The 19,000-nt window shown below is 34.1% G+C and overlaps 1 protein-coding gene across 6 annotated transcripts in view; it reads left to right on the top strand.

Moving 5' to 3' along the window:
• LOC142342890 (uncharacterized) overlaps positions 1–18,764 on the top strand; it is a 28,591-nt gene extending 9,827 nt beyond the window's left edge. Inside the window, exons 3-7 of one of the 6 annotated variants that reach the window (XM_075394541.1) lie at positions 211–349; positions 8,233–8,395; positions 9,008–9,166; positions 13,641–13,828; positions 18,159–18,750. In XM_075394541.1, coding sequence (XP_075250656.1) covers positions 221–349; positions 8,233–8,395; positions 9,008–9,166; positions 13,641–13,828; positions 18,159–18,296 — 777 coding nt within the window. In that variant the 5' untranslated portion in view covers positions 211–220 and the 3' untranslated portion in view covers positions 18,297–18,750. Of the gene's footprint in view, positions 1–210; positions 350–8,232; positions 8,396–9,007; positions 9,167–13,640; positions 13,886–18,158 lie in introns of those variants that run through there. The other 5 variants (XM_075394540.1, XM_075394539.1, XM_075394538.1 and 2 more) reach the window with 5 other exon arrangements.
• The last annotated feature ends 236 nt before the right edge of the window (positions 18,765–19,000 follow it).

A 19,000-nucleotide genomic window follows, 5' to 3' on the forward strand; every position in this document is an offset into this window, starting at 1 on the left:
CTCCATGAATTATGCTATTGGTTTATAATGCAACTGTTAAGACACATTCCGTAAATAATCAAGCAGAGCAGCTGAAAAATTCATTCTTCATTGCGAGTTCTGACAAAACCGTCCACTGAGGTCTTGTAGGGAAAACATCAGACAAAAAATTTTGTTCACCTATAAGTTGATTAGAAACGAAAAAAATTGATTATAAGTTTGTTTTTTGAGATTGGATTTGATGCAATTGACGCTGCAAAGAATGAGCAGTTCTGTTTTGAAACGTGAATTACGGTCAAAAGTTGCTTCTAAACTGAAGAATTTGGACGAAGTGGCATGGAGTGAACAATCGGAGGCTGTTTGTGAACAAGTAAGTGCAGAGAATGATTGGTCGCAAACGTGAATAGGCATTTTTACGTATGTTGGGAGTTAGGGTGAGTTATGTTTGAATGGCTACTGTAATACAATCATTGTAAAGACAACACGTAAGTTAAAGCTAGACAAGTTGCAATTGAGTGCATATAGCAGTCACGTTGCACTGAGTCGTTTTTTGAAAGTCGGTGCTTTGAATTTGACTGAAAACTGGATGTGCAGACCAAATTCTGCAAAGGAGGATGAAGTTATGAAATAGCGTTACTACTGAGATGCTATGAGACTAGCAATGAAGCTTGAACTTGAAATTTGAGTGAAATATGATTATTCTGCAATTATGTACATGTCATTGTCTTTTAGGCGATAAGTTTTTACGTGGTCACAAAATAAGAAGTTTAAACTTCTGACTCGAATTGCTGAAAACAAAAATTATTCCCTTGACCTGCGAAAAACGAAGTGTTTTTTTCCAAATTTACCTGTTTTGTTGTTGCAACATCATATATATAACTTATCAGCAGTATGATTAAAGCAAGTGATTTTAAACTGCAATCGCTTTCTGGTTCTTATTTGACTGATCTTAGTAGGAATCGAATTTTCAAGACAAAAACAGTGGTAATCAATACCTGCTATGTTTAAGTAACATTACGTTAAGAAATTTTTTTCGCCATTTATATGCAATTTAATAAATTTGGTACGAATTAAAACTAATTTTCCAAAAATAGGATGCCTATTAAGCAGCAGCTGTTATCTTCCGGGCCAGAAATTGATTTGGGGAACATTGGTGTAAGCTTTAGCATTGTATAAATTAGCAATTTGGTCGGAGTAGATGCAACGGTGTAGCGTAACCAACTATCGTAGGGAAATTCGTCAACCTGAGCAACGGGATAGTCTCCCCTTGCGTTGTTCTCCACAACTACCCAAACCAAATGACTTGTATTGAGGATGGGCTTGGCTGTTGTCTGCAGCTTGGAACTTTTGTTTAGGTTTTGTACCTGCTTGTTAATCAAATACGACCAGATTTAACGTACGAATGCGGATTTGCCTACAGTTTAAGGTGTATGAAATAGTCGGTTCCCTTAATAGTGGGAGTTTTGTATAAAGTTTTTGAGTCTCATCAGGTTCATATCGAACGTCTCGGCACAAGAAATTCAAAGCCTGCTCAGTGAGATTAAACCTTGTTCAAAACGTCATCAGTGGTGAGACAATTTGTACGGAGATGGTGTCAGACATGCTCGAATTTTTTACCAGCCTCTCAAGATACCATCTTAGTGGGCTCATAGCGCCGATTCAGTTTCAATGGCGATTGAATTCCAATTCTCAATGTTTTCCCCGTTCCATTAAGAGGAGTGGCAGTTCTCGGTGGATCCATACCATGCGTGTTCGTCTTGACGGATCTCCTTTATATGGCTAGTATCCACAAACGGAATAATAGCAATGTTATCAGACGCAGTCGTTAAGCAGTTGCAGAGGAAATGCTACCTTTTTTCTGTGATCCGAGTGTATCATGAATTGGTCCAAAATTTCTAACGCTGGGGTAGTTGAAGGGAGGACAAGTGTGAGTCAGTCTATCTTGTGTGTATTCAGGTTGGTTTAAAAGACTGAAGATGGTAGCCCTGAGTCTTGTGTGTGAGACGTGATTTGTTCAAACAATTATATGAGAATAGTTCTAGCTCAGCATAACTTTCCTTGACAATTAATCTTAAGTAGTGGACACCCTTGTTTTTTTTGTCAGAGCACTCAATATGATTCGTAATTTCACATTCATTTGATACTGCACTGTGATTTCAAATTCCACTAACCTCCTATTCCAACCAGAGGAACAAATGGGACGTTGGATTCATTAAGCCGCGACTACGAATCAGATTGGCTCCCCGCTCAACGTATCTAATGCCACCTCTTGTTTCGATCTTAGAGGATTTGAGCCAAGTACTGGAGAGCGCGCTCTTAATCTTTCGGTAAGCTTTGCATGCATGCTTTGGCTGTAAACAGGGAGCGTATGCCGGCATACGCAAGTGCGTTCAATGAGAGTTGAAGTTAAAAGATAAAAAAGGCGGGGCCAAATCTAGTTTTTAAGAGATGTGGCGGTGTAGTTGGGATTTGTCTTGTTTTCCGTTCATAACGCGCAAAATGTAAGATGGTTCACGGAAATCAGGACCTTTAGCCCAACTCAAAGAAAAAAATATCCATGCTTACTTTCACACGGGACATTACCAACGTTTGGAGCGTGGTTCAGCTGTTATGCTTTAAAACTTACCTTGCACTTTGCTTTCGGTGGTTTTCCGGAGTTGTGTTGTTTATCCTGGAGTAGACCCCTTGTAGTCAAGTGCATGCTTAGCTTCGGCTCACCTGATGGAATAATTTGTTGTTCTCCAAGAGAAGGTATTGCGCAATGAATATCCTATGAAGTCTCACCAATTATACGCACTCCTTGTTGTCAAATTGTCCGCAGCAATAGCTTTGAGGGACCTTGAATTTTAGAAGTTTACAGAAATTTGGACATCTGGGGACACCCGGTTGTTGAGTTGACAATTGCAACAAGTACAAACTAACCCAATTAGCCAAAAAGCATTGGATTGCACCCTTTCAGGGATATTTTTTTTCTAACAAAAGCATGAGTTACTAGGCTTTTGTGAAATGACGACATGAGATGATACATGATACAGGGAGGTCCTGATGTCCATGATGCGGGACTAACGAAATTGGATTTTGATTCTCACAAATTACCGATAAAGTAGATATTTAGCATTTTGCGGTGGCAATTAGATCCCGCGTTCAGTGTTTCTTCAAGCCTCAAGTATTAACTTGGTACATTGAGTGAAAATTTCATTTCTGACGGTGGTTAATTATTAATTATTACTTCGCGTAATTGCACAATTACAAGGTCTAGTTATTTTTTTTCCGACCCCTCTTGAACTATATACTCAAATGGGTTTTTTGTTCAGACAATTTTGGCCGATCGATATATTCATCGTAGAGAGTTGAGACTGGTATCATTAGAAAGCTTGTCCAGCGTAGAATATAGAATTAAAAAGATTTTTTTTATTTTCGTTTTTTAAATGGAGATATCGAGGTTTAAACTTTTGAGAAAATAGAGTGAATTTCGTTGATTTTATTCGCATTTTCCGGAATTTTTGACTGAAATTTCGCCAATTTTGCTAAAATTTGATAAAATTTTTCAAGAAAGTGTTGTTGGTTTTATTTTTTCAAAAATATTTCAAAATTTTTCAAAAAATATTGTCGGCTACTTTTATTTGATTTTTGTCAAAAATTCTGGCTAAATTCAGACTTTTTCATCAAAAACAGCACGAAATAAGTTCCTTCAGTTCACTTTGATTAAATTTGCAGGAAGTGCACACCCAAACACCACTAACAAAATCTTTGTAGACTCAAAAGGGGGCTATTTCTACTTCAACTTCCGTTGCGAGTGCTCTGTAATAAAAACTTTGCCGTTTTTCGGTAACTTTATTTGTTGATTATCAAAAACGCAGCATTTATTTTTGATTTTTTAACTAACAAAATATCTATATCTATGATATTAGAAATATTAAGTGTTCTTAATGGACGAACAGCATTAGCAGGGCTAGTTTTGGACAAATCTTGGACTGTTACAATCCAAAAATGATTCGGATTGCAATCAGTCGTTCTTTTTTATTAAAAAAATTCGATCTTTTTTATATTAATTAAATAACAGAACATTTCAAATCAAAGCTCACTAGTGATAGGTCCAATTGGCTTCCTAATTATCTCCAAATCAATTTATCTAGTTTATTGAATAAAAACTCATGGTCGTTTCGATTTTGAAAATATTTGATTTTTAAATAAAAAATGACTTATTGAACTTTGCCTTCATTTTTCTTTCAATTTGATCAACTTGTAGTTTAGTGTTAGCAATGAAAGAATGCTTCTTCGTTCTACTGAATTCAAATTCATTATTTATTGCGGTTTTACGCCTTAAGTTATGGTTTCCTGGCTTTGATATTAATAGATTTCACATTTTTTTTAATTTTTAGGTAATTGCCCATTTTTCACGTTTTCCAGATTTGTCACATTATCACGTAATTGACTGGACATATATCACGTTATTGGCGTTCAAAATGAGGCAAATGTGAAAATATTAAAATCCCTAAAGATATAGATTCTGGTTTTTTACGGCTTCGACACTACTTTCTCGAAGAATTTAATTGAATTTTTTAATTTTGTCTTCAACTGTCGTTTTTAATTTCTTTTTAGTCCTATGCAATTTCCTGAACAATGACCCGGTTTTATTGGCTTTTCATGGAGGAATAGATGAGCCGATATTCTGATATTAGAAGATAGCTGATGGCTTTCATGACTTTGAAAACAATTGTTTTCCAAAATAAAAAACAATTTAACTTCGAAATTTTGTTCCTTTTATTGTCTGTTCGATACCTAGTCTCGTTAAATACAGGCCAAATATGGCATTTCTGTTACCAAGGAAAGGTGTCAAAAGAGATTGGTGTCACAAAATTTAATGTTTTTAAAGAATTCGTTATGAATTTACTGGCTTCGACACGGGTTTTTCACAAAAAGGTAAATTAGCTTTTGATTTTTGTCATATTTGGCGTCATTTCTTTAGACGTATAACATATTCTGGATAATTGCAGGTCTCAAGGGCTCCCTTTGGAAGACTAAACGAACCTATTGAATTATTTCATTTTGTAATTAATGGCTTTCATGTCTTTGGAAATAATTTTTCGAAAAAAACAAGTATTAATTAAATTTGCTTTTTTTTCTTTTTTGTCTACCTGTTACCTAGTTTTTTTGAGGAGAGGTTGCAACATACATTATTGGTGTTCGAAAAAGGTGCAATCGAACATATTTTGAGGACCAAAATATGGCTTTACGGCTTCGAAAGTGTTTTCGTGTTTTCTGGCAAGTTTTAATTGATTTTTTGTTTGTTGTCTAGTTGTTCTTTTTTAATCGCATAAAAAATTGAATACCGACCGTTTTAATTTCCTTCTATAGAAGCATTGGTTATTATAAATCAAAGGTATAGTTTAGTTGATTTCTAATGGTTTTCATTACTTTGAAATTAATTGTTTTTTTAAATAAGTGAATTTTTCAACTTCACTGTTTTTGTTTGTCCAATTGTTACCAAGCCTTATTATTAACTCGTCCCATATCTTTTGTGGTGAATTACAGGTTACGTTGGTTGTTTTCTGTTTTATCTGACGCTATTTTGACTTTGTTAATAAGTTTTGTTTTTTAAAACGGACATAAAGTTTTTGATATAATTTTTGTTGTCATAGTTTGATTTTGCTGTTCGTCTTGACTCGCTTCCTTAGTATTGGCATATCTCATTAATCTAATGCTTCATTTTTTACTCCTCTGAGTTATTTGCTTTGGAGCCTATATTATCGTCCATACTAATTTTTTTTTTTTTTGAAAAATACTTGTATTTTTGGGTTTTTCTACCTGTTCCTCATTTGGTAGACAATTATGCCAAAATTGTGGATGAGCGGGGTCGGAACCTTATGTGCGATCGCACATTAGCGAGCCTCCTTGTTGATCTAGACTTTTAATAAGGTTGAGTAGCATAGTTGTTGTTTACATAGGATCATATTAGTGGAATAAAAGGTCCCTTGGCAGATTTTTTTTATTAAAGAATTGTTACATCAGCGTTGTTACAATCGTCAAGACCTTTCGGGATGATTTCTGTGGGGGACTATATGCTCAGCTGGTTTTTTTGTTCAGTTAATTTTGGCCGACCGATCAATTCGACGTAGGAAATGAGTGAGATAATCAAGAGTCCAATTTAACATAGAATTGTAAATTAAAACGCATGTTTGAAGTTTCGTCTTCTTCGAAGATTTATATGGCGTCTTACCGTAAATTTGTTCACTTTTAGCGTAATTTCGACAAGTTTTAGATATTATTGCCAAATTATGTTGAAGTTACCACAATTTTTAGTCGGAAAGAACCGCATGACACAAGGTTGTTATAAATTTCATTATGGTTTTTACGATTGAAGGAATTTGAATTATTTTGAGGAGCCACCTTTGTTTTAAGATCTTCAAATTTTTTCCAACTTTTTAACTTCGGTGAGACCTCAAATTAACGCACTGATATTGGTAGCAGAATAGTAAGGGTAGCAACCGAATGAGTTTTGCCGAAGCGCAAAATTCTTTCAAGATGCTTTTAAAGTAGACGGAAGTTTTGTTCAAACAAATCTGGTAGCTGTTTCTATTTTTTTTCTCTTGGAAAATTTTAGAGTCCCTGGCGATGAATGATGTTAATTTGTTGTAAAGTGGTTTATCGGGATTATTTAGCATCATTATATATATCGGGGAAATTTTTCCAGTTTCCGGGTTCATTTTATCATTTGTGTCTTAGTCCTTTTGATTAGAAGTCGTGACCTGTTTTCATATCTCTCAGTTAGTACTCTTTCTCGATTTTATTTGCAGCCACCGGATTACGCGTCTAGATGTTAATAAGCATTTTTGCTGAATTCTAACACTCTGCTGATGAATTTGTGTTCGACGCCATTTCTGTGTTATTAAATCTTCTTTGAGAAAAATGTTAAGTAGGGGCTAGCCAGTCTGGATAATCAGAAAACTTTTTTGAAGGACTTTAGTGTTTGAAGTTTAGTTTTAATATTGGATAAAAGTTAAATTCAGAATCTTATTTTTTGTTATTCGGTAATTTATTGTTTACTTGACCAAGTCACCTTTTTTCTGCTCGAGAAATTGTATTAATGTTGATTTCTTTTTGGATAAATGAGTATAGTACGACCCAGTTCACTTTTTGCTATATCTTGTGACAAAAAATGGCCCGAATGGGATTAACCTGACCTGACTGCTATTTATGCTTGCAGAAGGTTTTACATTCCTAAGCATGATCTACGCTCTTTATTATTTTTACCTTTTCCATCTCTGCTTGATTTGGTATATATTTAAGCCAAGAATGTAGATGAGCGAGGTCGGAACATTATGTGCAAACGCACATTACCGAGCCTCCTTGTACAAAAAATTATATCTTCATCGTCCGAAGATCGTCGCCCGAACAAACTGTTTCTGGCTATTACACATCACTGAAGCCGCATTGGATTGGTCTTGTGGTTGTTATCTAACGCTTGATCTTGGATCGAGATAAGGTAGACATGTCTAATATCCATCGTTATCATAATGGTGATAATAAATTTGATCGGTTGTTAAAGCTGCTCAGTAATTTTAGTTACAACGGTCTCTGTTGAGTTCATTAAAAGAGATGGAGAACATTAAGTGATTAAAACTTCGATTAAATCTTTAAAATTACTTTTTTGTTGGTCTTTTGTACATCATAATTGGTTTGAGCTATCGTGTAACTCTCAGTGCCTAACTAACTCGTCAATGTTCCACAAGTCCAGCGGAGTTTTAAAAAATATATGTAAAAATATTGTTCGATATTTCGAAGCCGCTTTTTTGAAGTGCGGCTTTTGAAGTTTCCAGTTTGTCTATTCCCTGAAAAAAGTATTTGTTTACTGATTCAGATTGATCTGTTGAACGCTAAACTCATGCTTTGAAAATTAACTACACCAGTCCTATTCTTGCTATTTTAAAGCCCATTGGTTCAACTAATACTCTGATTGCTTTGTGACTGGGAACATGGGTCAGTCGTTACATATTTAATGTGCGAACGCACACTACTGCACCGCCTGGCCCAAGTTACCAATCACAAAGCAATCAGAGTAGAAGTTGAACTCATGGGCTTTAAAATAGCAAGAATAGGACTGGTGTAGTTTTGTTCATTGCAGTAGTGTGTGCCAGTAGTTGCTAATAAAAAAGATTGAAAATTTTCTTACAAATTAGTAGAGATATGATTAGTGAAAGAACGTTAGCATGTCTTTATTTGTGTTAAACAATTGAAAATCTGTTATTTGAGGTATTGCAACATCCCAAGTTCAAGGAAGCTTCACTGGTTTCTATCTATTTGAGCATGAATGGGAAGGAAATTGATACTGCGCCTCTCATTCGTAACATTTTCAGCCCAAACTGTTTGCAGGGATCAGCAAAACGACTATTTATTCCTCGAGTCCTCACTTCAGGTTAGAGATATGTTGTTTAGATATTGTCAAGAGCATTTGACAACTATAGACAATAATAGATTTTTCAGAGCTTTTTCGGTGACATATTCTACGATCTACTATATATTGCGTAAACACGCTCTCTGAATCTGCAATCAGAGAAAGCCTTCTTTATATTGTTCTTAAATTAAGTTTGTACCGGTTGTTTGGGTTATAGTGGTATTTTCACAACTCCAAAAGTTTAGCTTTTCTCCTCGTTTTGACGAATTAAAGAAGAATTTTTCTTTGCTTTGAGTACAATTTCCACGAGTCTTTGTGTTGCACCGTTTATGTCTCTGTGTTTGTGTTGCACCGTTTACTAGTCTCTAAGTATACTGGTCACCAAAACCGAAGACGCATAAACTCATGGTGTAAAACACAATCACGCACACACACCCACTACATAAATACAACCGCGCACTCGTGAACACTCGCACAAACGCACTTTTTGCTCCACCTCACTGAAGCTAGCCTATTCAAATATGAATCTTAATTTTTTAAACAAATGTTAAATGTTTTCTAAATAATTTGGATAGGAAATTCAGAAACCTGCAACTGAAGCATTGATACTTGGACTTTCTCATTGTGTTGTAGTTTTGGATACTAAATCCGCTTCTGTGATGACAATGGTGGAACTGAAAAGCGAGCAGGACTGGTTGACTCTTCCATTGAACAAATGGGGCTTCAAGGAGCCGCCTTTAGAAAACCTAGAGAACCGGGATTCACTAGAAGATGTTGTCATCTCTGATCCAGGTGAAAATATTTTAGTGTTTACGATTTCTGAATTTCTATACATGAACTGCACACATCACGATCTTCAGATACTTTGTCGTGTGGCTAAGTAATGCTTTTGTGCCGACTAATGGTTTACTTCCTAAATTTTCCCTTGCAAATAGCTCTGCGATGTGTTCCTCTCATTGCTTTGTTCAGAAGAAACAAATGTAGGTAAGGAGCGTCTGCATTTATTTATTAATAGCCGCACAGCGATAGCTGGGGCTATTATTGGCCTTCTCTTGTTTTTTTTACGACTCGAAGAGGAGTATTGGTTTTTACGACTCGAAGAGAAGTATTGGTTTTCTCTCGTTTTTTTTTTACAGGAAGTAGATTTGTTCACGCGGCATTTTGACCTAAAAGCGAAAGTGAGAAAAGCTACCTTGATGAACAGATTTTCGCTAAGCGAAAGAAGTTTTTTGATCATGCGCTGCGTTTTTTTTGAATGACTTTTTGACTTTGAAAAGTAGTTTTTGACTGAATGGCACATATAGATAACCGTTTTTAACCGTTTTTTCGTCTAAGTGGTCCAATTTTTTTGCTTTTAATTTGGTTTCTTATAGAAATAAATTTTATTCGATACTATAGTGAAATGCCAACCTCGGAAATTGATGCCACAGTGTTTTACAGAGCCTGAAAATGCGTTTCAAGTGGAAAATTGGTGCATATTTCTTGATTTTTTAGTTAACTTTTGGCTTTCTTTTTCTATAATTTCTTCTTTTTTTATCTTTTAACCGTTTTTTGTCAAAAATCAGTTAATATGGCAACTTCTCTTTGATAGTTCATGTACTCAAGGCCTCTTTCTACCTCGATGTAATTTTGTTTTTATAAAATAGTACATATGCTAATCCGATTTTGATAGTTTTTTTCCGATTTTCGTCAGTTTTTTGTTTGTATTTTGGTTGTAATTGCTGCAAATAGTCACCTGAGGGACTTTAATTTCGTTTCAATAAATATTCAATCATTTTTGGCGTTAAGTTTTTGAAAAACAGTAAAAACTTCTTCATAAATGCAGTCTTAAAAGTTTTTTGACCATTTTTTTGCAAAATGTTTCAATGTTTCGTATTTATGAATTCTGCTTTTTGTTATCTTCAGGAGGATAGACCTTTGTATCGGATGACTAGTTATCCTTTCTATGTCTTGAATGCTGAACAATGAAATTCGTTTTTCTTGAATTTTTTAAATTGATTTTTAACTTTAAAAAATCAAGAATATCTTTGTTACGGTGTTGCTTACATTGTACCAATATTCATCACATTCTAGTTAGTATCATTCTAGCTTTGGCCTGGCACCTAAATTTATTTTCGGTATATTGATTTTTTTCAGTTGTTAAAAATGAATGATTTCAGCTTTTTCTTAGATTTTCGTCATTTCTTTGGTTTGCAATTGATTTCATTCAACATAAGGCAGGACTGAAAGTTTGATAGGAAGCCTTTTCCAAAATTTCCACTTATGACTATTTACTGCAACCTTCTTCCGGTCTTGTTATTAATTTAAACGATTTTTGGCCTTTGATTATTCTTCTGCTGCTTATGTCTTTTCTATGACCAATTTAATTTTTGAATTAGTATGAAATCATGTTGTCTGGCATATGTACAAGGGCAAGTGTGTGTTGTTTTTTGGCTTAATTGCATTGATTAGAAGTGTCATTATAGATTTTATAGGTGTCATTATAGCTGTTTTCTTATTCTTAAATTTGAGCTTTCTTTTTTGAAAAGATTTAACTTAGTTTTTAAGATTATTATCTGCCGTTTGTTTTCGCAACCTTTTTCAGATTGGAATCATATATTATTTGAGGGCAACTGATAACCTTGTCAGCTTTTACAGACTATCAGTTTTCTGACCACCTCAATTGTTTCCGATTCTTTAACGTTACCAAACGTTTTCAATAATAAAAATTTTGCTGCATTTTAATTCTCTTGGTTACAGTGGTTTAAGTTTCACCAATTTTTAGAGCAGACCTGGAGAGATAGTGAGTTAATGGTTCAATACAAAAGGTAGTGGCTTTCGCTGCATTTACGGTTTTGTTAGTGAAATTTTGACGCTTCGAGTCGCTTCCGGATTTCTTCCGGCTATATTCTTAAGGTTTTTTTTTTACCGGAAGTACTATTCGTTCAGACGATGTTTTGACCTAAAAGCGAAAGCGAGTAAAATTGCAGTGTGAACTAATTTTTTCTGAGCGAGAGAAGTTTTTTGATCATGCACTGCGTTTAGTGAATGACTTTTTGACATTGAAAAGTAGTTTTTGACTGAATGGCACATATAGATAACCGTTTTTAGCCGTTTTTTCGTCTAAGTGGCCTAGTTTTTTGCTTGTAATTTGGTTTTTTGTAGAAATAATTTTTAATCGATGCTATGTTGAAACGTAAACCCCGGAAATTGAGAGCACAGTATTTTGAATAGCCTGAAATTGCGTTTCAAATGCGAAATTGGCACATATTTCTTAATTTTTTAGTTAATTTTTGGCCTTTTTCTATTAATTTCTTCATTTTTGGATCTTTTAGCTGTTTTGTCAAAAATCAGTTAATATGGCAACTTCCCTTTGATAATTTATATACTCAATGCCTCTTTCTACCTCGATGTAATTTTGTTTCATAAAATTGTACGTTTGCTAATCCGATTTTCGTAGTTTTTTGCCAATTTTTTTTCAGTTTTTTGTTTGTATTTTGCTTTTAATTACTAGAAATAGTATTTTGGGGAACATGAGGGACTTTAATTTTGTTTCAATAAAAATGCAATCATTTTTGGTGTTAAGTTTTTGAAAAAAAACAGTTAAATTTTTTTCATATGTGCAGTGTTAAATATTTTTTGCAAAATGTTTCATTGTTTCGCATGTCTGAATTCTGCTTTTTCTTGTTTTATTCTCATTAGCAAGTGGGTTTTTTGTCTCGAATGACTCGTTGTCTTTTCTATGTCTCGAATGCTGATCAATGAAATGTACTCGTTTTTCTTGATTTTTTTAAATTTTATTTATATCTTTCAAAAATCAAGAATTGGTCTTTTTGTTGCGGTGTTCCTAACATTGTGTCCATATTCTTCACATTCTCGTTTGTATCATTCTAGTTTTGTCCTGGCACCTACTTTTGTATTCGTTATATTGATTTTTCCAGTTGTTAAAGAATTGAATGAATTCAGCTTTTTCTTAGATCTTGGTTTCTTCGGTTTGCAATTGATTTAATTCAAAATAAGGCAGTACTGGGAGTTTGCTAGAAAGTCTTTTCCAACATTTATACTTATTACTATTCATTGCAATTTTCTTCCGGGCTTGGTATTGTTTTTAGACGATTTTTTGCCTTTGAATATTATTCTGTTTCTTTTGTTTTTCTGTGATTAATTTAATTTTTGAATTAGTATGAAATCATGTTGTCTAGCATATATACAACAAGGAAGAATCATGTATTATTTTTGTCTGAATTGCCGTGATTAGAAATCTAATTGTAGTGGTTCTCTGATTCTTAAGTTTGAGCACTCTTTTTTGAATAATTTTGACTTTCCTGTCTTTTTTGAAAAGTTTTTATCTGCCGTTTGCTTTCGCGATCTTTTTGAGATTAGAATCAATAATTATCTGAGGGCAATTGATGGCCCTGTCAGCTTTGTCAGGCTATCAGTTTTTTGACCATCCTAAAAATTTCAGACTTTTAACGTTACCAAACGTTTTCAATACTAAAATTTTGCTGCATTTTCTTTCTCTTGGTGACAGTGGTTTAAATTTCACCGATTTTTAGATCAGACCCGGGGAGGTAATGAGTTAATGGTTTAATACAAAAGGTAATGGCTTCAGCTTTTTGTGAAGTTTTGGTGCTTCGAGTCGCTTCCGGAATTCTTCCGGCTATGTTTATTTCGTCGTCATGATTTTTGTTACGACCATATGACGTCACAGCCACTTTTTGTTCATTCGTTCATGCAATTTCAACTGAATTGCATGTGTGACGTCATTTTTCGCTCTAAATGGAGCGAGTTTTTTTGTTCATGCGCGTGATTAAATTTTTGGTCACACTTGACTTACCTCACTCTCAAAAATGACTTCCTCACTTTGAAATTGACTTTTATTTACTTTAATTCAAAGAGATAAGGTCAAATGGGTGTGTGTAACTCTAAATGAAGGTTATTTGAGATCAGCTAATAGAGGCAGCAATAACTTATACTGATTTTTAATCAAAATATAACAGATCAGCCTTCAATGAAAAGACGAATTTTTTTGGTCTGTCTTTTTTACTGTTTTTTTTAGACTGCCGATCTACGAATCTATTGCGGCTATTTTCTGGCTATCTGCCAGCTATGTTGTTTCATTTATCTATCACTTCGTTTACCTCATATTGGACGCCTTGAAAACGAACGAACTTGGAACTTTTTAATAATACGAAAAATCCAGTTTCCTGTTTTGATATTTTGCTGTTCTCCGGAATTCACTTTTTACAATTTCACAACCCTCAAGCTTAATAAGAAACTACTCTAGGTGCCAGCGTGCTGATGCTGGTTCCAGGTGTCGCGTTCGGACTCCAGGGATCAAGGCTGGGCCACGGCGGAGGCTATTACGACAGGTACCTGAGGAAGCATCGTTTAGACCAAAGAGAAGACTGCTATTTAATGGGACTCGCCTTGAAAGAACAGATAACGGAATGTGTTCCCATGGATGATTTTGATGTATATCTTGACGAAATTCTACATCCTTAGTTTTAATTTGAAACATCTCGTCCACGACTGCGAGGATCATGTTATAAGCACGTATTTTTGAGTTGGTTACGCTGAACGGTCGGCCACTGTTTCAAGTTATGATATCAGTATGACATAAATGAGTTATTAATAGCCGCACAGCGATAGCTGGGGCTATTATCGGTTTTTTTATTACGACTCGAAGAGGAGTATTGGTGAAGCCTTTTTTAAGACTCGAAGAGGCTTTACGGCTTTCTGTTTTTTTTACAAGTGAGCGAGCAAGGAAACCGGAAGTTCAGTGAATGAATAAAATTTGAAAAAGTTGTTTCAGTGAAAAAATTAGAAGAGCGGACAAAAGAGCGAGTGCATTTTTTGTTCATGCCTTCTTTTGAAACGGAGCGAGAAATGTAGGTGTGAAGAAATTTCTGCTAAGCGAGCAAATATAACGAGAAAGGAACTGTTTACTGTAATTGATCAATTACCACAAAACAAAGCCGCGGGTCCTGGATTACTTACTACGTTGTCCTTCAAGTGTAGCAAAATGTATATTGAAACACATCTACAGTTTGCAATAAACAAATGCATATCAAAAATATTTTTCCCGACGTACTTCAAAAAACATATGTAACTCCAATTTACAAAAAAGGTGACCCACTGGAAGCAGAAAACTACAGACCAATTTGTTACACCGACTCTTGCAAAAAATTTTGAAAGACTTTTGCTCCAACAAATGCTAGAACATGTTGAAAAGTATGAAATAATCAACAAAAATCAATTTGGGTTTCTGAAAAGAAAATCGTCGAGTGACAGATATATCGTTGACAGAATCAGTGAACAGTTTGTTAGAAGAAAATGAAACTGTTTTTAGTATACTCTTGGATTTAGCCAAAGCTTTTAACTCAATATCTCACAAAATTTTTCTCGAAAAAATTACAAAATATGGATTTAGTACGGAATCAATTGCAATGCTAGAATCGTTTGTCTAACAGAAAACAATGCGTAAAGAACGGCACTGAATATTCGAACTGAGTGACAATCAATCACGGAGTACCTGAAGGAACAGTTCTCGGACCCTTATTTTTTATGTATATCAACAATTTCCCAGAAAAAATGAGAGAAAGAGGACGTTTTACAGTTTGCAGATGACACATGCATTATTTGTCATTCCAAATCCGATGTAAATCTCGTATGCGAAAATACCAATCTATTTGAAAATACTGACAATTATATGAGGCAAAATATGTTAACTTGAAACAGAGATAAAACAGAAAGTGGTTTTTTCAAAAAATGGTCAATAAAAAATTGTCGTTATTTAGGTATAACGGTTGATAACAATCTAAATTTTGACACAGCTAAACAAAACGTTAACAAAAGTGGCAATTGCTATTAGGTCAATTTACTTTGTAAGACATCTAGCATTAAAAGCCAGAATCGTTCTTTTTAAATCACTTGTTTTGTCCCATCTCAATTTTAGTGCAATTTTTTCCAATCGTTGTCGTTTATATCACTTCAGAGAGTTAATAGACAAATAAAGTGGGGAATAAAGGTTTGCCACCTGCGCAAAAAAGTGCAAGAGATCTATTATTGAAAAACAAAATTTTACCAGAGCTTTTTATCAAAAAATTGTCTTCTTAAATTTTTTGACCTTATCTCACAATAAAAAGAGAGCAGTCGAGAAACCAAAAACTCCTTATTCAGGATTTTTGAAAAGTACGAACTGACTAAAAACTCCAGAAATTTTTCAAGGAAGTGGAATAATGTACCAATTGAAATCCGAAAAGAAAAAAGTAAGAATAAATTTAAAGAACAACTAAACAGCGAAATGGTCAAAACTGCATGAACGTGGTCCAACATATAGACAAGTAAGAGGCTTTACGAATTTTTTCTACTGAAGTATAACGACCAAACTATTCTGATATATATGAGTCGATTTTTAAATTGTAAATATTTAACCAAACGTTTATGTCGTGCTTATAACTACAAATTTACATTTTTTAAGATTAAAAAATTTTTTTGTTCACGTGCGGCTTTTTTGAGCTGTTTTTTAAAAGTATTTTGAAAGTTCTATGTTGTCTCAAAGGTTATTTCATACTAAAGTAATAATTTTCAGGTTATTCTGATAGCGTTTTCAAAGATTTTTGACAATTAAAGGAAGTGCTACGCTAATTTGAAGGTTTTTAACTAATCCGCCGGTTTTAAAGGCTATTTTAGCGATTTTGGGCTTTTTATTTTATTTTATTGCTTTTACTCTCAACTGAACGTAAGATTAATGTTCGTAGGCAGTTTCTCTTACGAATTAAATATCGGTTCTTTGGTACCAATCAATTTTTTCTTTGAATTTTGACAAAAAAATTGTTTAAATTTTTCTTAATTTACATTTTTTTGGTTCATTTCAAAATTAGGTGTTTTTGTGGTGTTTGTGGCTTTCCCGAATTTGTGTGAGTAATGAAGTTGTCTCGATTACTTGAAATATTGCTTTCCCATTGTAGTTGTAATTGTACAAATTGAAAAAGTAATTGAATTTCTCTTTTTTCGTTTGAAATTAATTTTTAATTTTAAGTTTAGTTAATACAGTCTTTCTCTTTTAGAAAATTAGAAAAACAACCAATTTCTGCCAAAAATGCCCAATTTAGGCAAAATAACCAAGTTTTACCAATTCCTGCAAAAAATGCTCAATCTCTGCCCAGAATTACCAATTCTTGCCACAAAATAACCAATTTCTACCATAAATCAATAGTTCCCAAAAATACCCAATTCATGTCAAGATACCCAATTTTTGCCAATTAATATCCAATTTTATAAAGTACACAGTTCCTGTCAAAAATATCCCTTTCTTGCAACAAACGACACATTTCTTGCCAGCAATAACCAGCTCTTGCCAAAAGTTCAGTTCTTGCTGCAAAATACGCAATTTTTGCCAAATTATACCCATTATTAACTATCCTTGACGAAAAAATTTTAACAAATTATCGAAAAAACCAATTATTAACCACTTTCTACCAAAATTTTACACAAACTTAACTTCCGGATTTATCAATTGTTATCAATTTTACCCAAAATCTTTAACTTTTTGTTGCAATTTTGACGTTATTCACCCAAAATTTTCCAAATTTTAGTGAATTTCGTGAACCCAAAATTTAATATATACAAATTTTAATCAATGTCTCCAAAAAATTTCCCAAAATGTATCAAAAAGTATTTAATTTTTTGTCAATATAAACCGAACTTAAACCAGAATCTTCCAACTTGTACCAATTTTGACCAAATTTTCAATCAAGCTTTGTCCAACTTCTACAATGACCACGTAAATCATCCAAATTCTTCACAACGTTACATACTTGACTCAAATTTTTGACCTAATTTACACAATGTCTTTCCAATTTTTTTTGACTAACCAAAACTTTACAAACTTAACTATTTTAACATCTTATTTTTAAACATTTTCATCATCGCTGACAAACGAATGTTCATTTATTGTTCTACTTTACTTTCTATTCGGTCATTAAACTATAAATAGGTTTTACTCATTTACAGGGAAATTTTGAATCTTATTTTTACAATAAGCTTGAATTGTCAACTTTGAATTCTCCGAAGACTCTTCATCTCCCGAGCCTCTTCTAAATTCTCTACTTTTCTTTCTCTTGAGTCAATAATCTATAACTAGGTTGTACTCATTTACAAAGACATTTTGAATGTCATTTTTATCAACTTGAATTGTCAACTCAACCCTCCGATGAAGATTCTTCATCTCCCGGACCGCTTCCATATTTCGATTCGGCGTGAGTCATTTTTACTAAAAAAATAACAAAACAGACCACACAAATTGAATAATTGGCCACTGTAATTATCGCGACGATTCACTAAAAGGCATATTAGTTCTTAAGTTAGTAAAATGATGTGTATTTACAGTGTATTTAAAGTTTAGTTCAGTTTTGTTTAGATTTTTTTTGTGTTCAACCGGAAAAAGCCTGAATGAATTTCAAATCTGTGAACCTGAACGAAAATCTGGGCGCCCATTTTACCCCTAGTTCAATAATATAGAAATTATTAAGAAAAATGTGCTTGGGTTGGGTAGCTAACTCACCGTTCTCAATCAGTCTTTTATCATTGCTACCAAGAATAAACGAAAAATTTTGTTTACAAACATTCAATTGTAGAATTCTAACACAACCACTAAGAGAGCACAACCTTAAAACTCTCAGACAACATGAAATTGAGCAGATCTGTCCATGCTCAATTCTGTGATTACTAGACTACCAATTATCCCATAGACCACTGTATGAAAATCAGTCTAAAATTTCTCTGATGTTTTTCTTACCAGGATGACAGGAACCAGGCTTATATTCTCAACAACAGTGTGACGAGTGGGAAAATGAGTCTAACCGTGAACATGATTGAAGCTATAGAAAGCAGAACATATTTGGCCTCGACATTGGTGACAAAAAAGTTTAAAAGATAACCAGCCCTCCGGGTTTTCTGAGGTAATTCGAATTGATTCAATGGATCCAATGAATGAGGTACAGAAAGCAGCAGTCGTTGAAAATACATATCTGAAGTTTACCAGAATCTAAAGTCGATAGAGACTAGGATTATCGAGATCATATTAACCTTAATGAGATATTTGGAAGTATATCCGCGAAACCGTCCGTCAAATCTCAGCCTTCGACAGTCACGATGAGATTTTGCTGGTTAACATGAGGCTGTGAAAGGTTTGAAAACAGAAGGGGATCTAAACGAAGCGGAATGGTGTTCTCCAAGGCAGAAAGTCAGACGAGCTGCTGCGTCATTTATAAACTAGTGCTAGCGAACTCGAAAAAGTTTCTGTGACTGAATGAATGGCTCATATTTATTGCATACTTTAGTAGTGGATAAAACAAGGCTTCCAGCCACCAGCAAAATTTGACCCTTTCTCCAAGCGCTAATCACGCATGTCGAATCTGGCCAAATTTTACTGATTTCTGGAAGCCTTGTTTTATCCACTACTATATGTTAGCTCTAAATTTGATAAAAATTAAAAAATCGGAACCAAAAGTAAAGCAAAAATCAAAAAATCAAAGCAAAATTTACATTTCACTCTTAAAGAGTGATTCACTCTTATTCGGAGTGATCCCCCAGTAGAAAAGATCGCTCTTTTTCGCTCTTAAAGAGTGATTCCCTCTTTTT

Source organism: Convolutriloba macropyga, chromosome 7 (assembly GCF_964194025.1).
Source record: "Convolutriloba macropyga chromosome 7, txConMacr16.3, whole genome shotgun sequence".
In the NCBI taxonomy this organism is placed as follows: Eukaryota; Metazoa; Xenacoelomorpha; order Acoela; family Convolutidae; genus Convolutriloba; species Convolutriloba macropyga.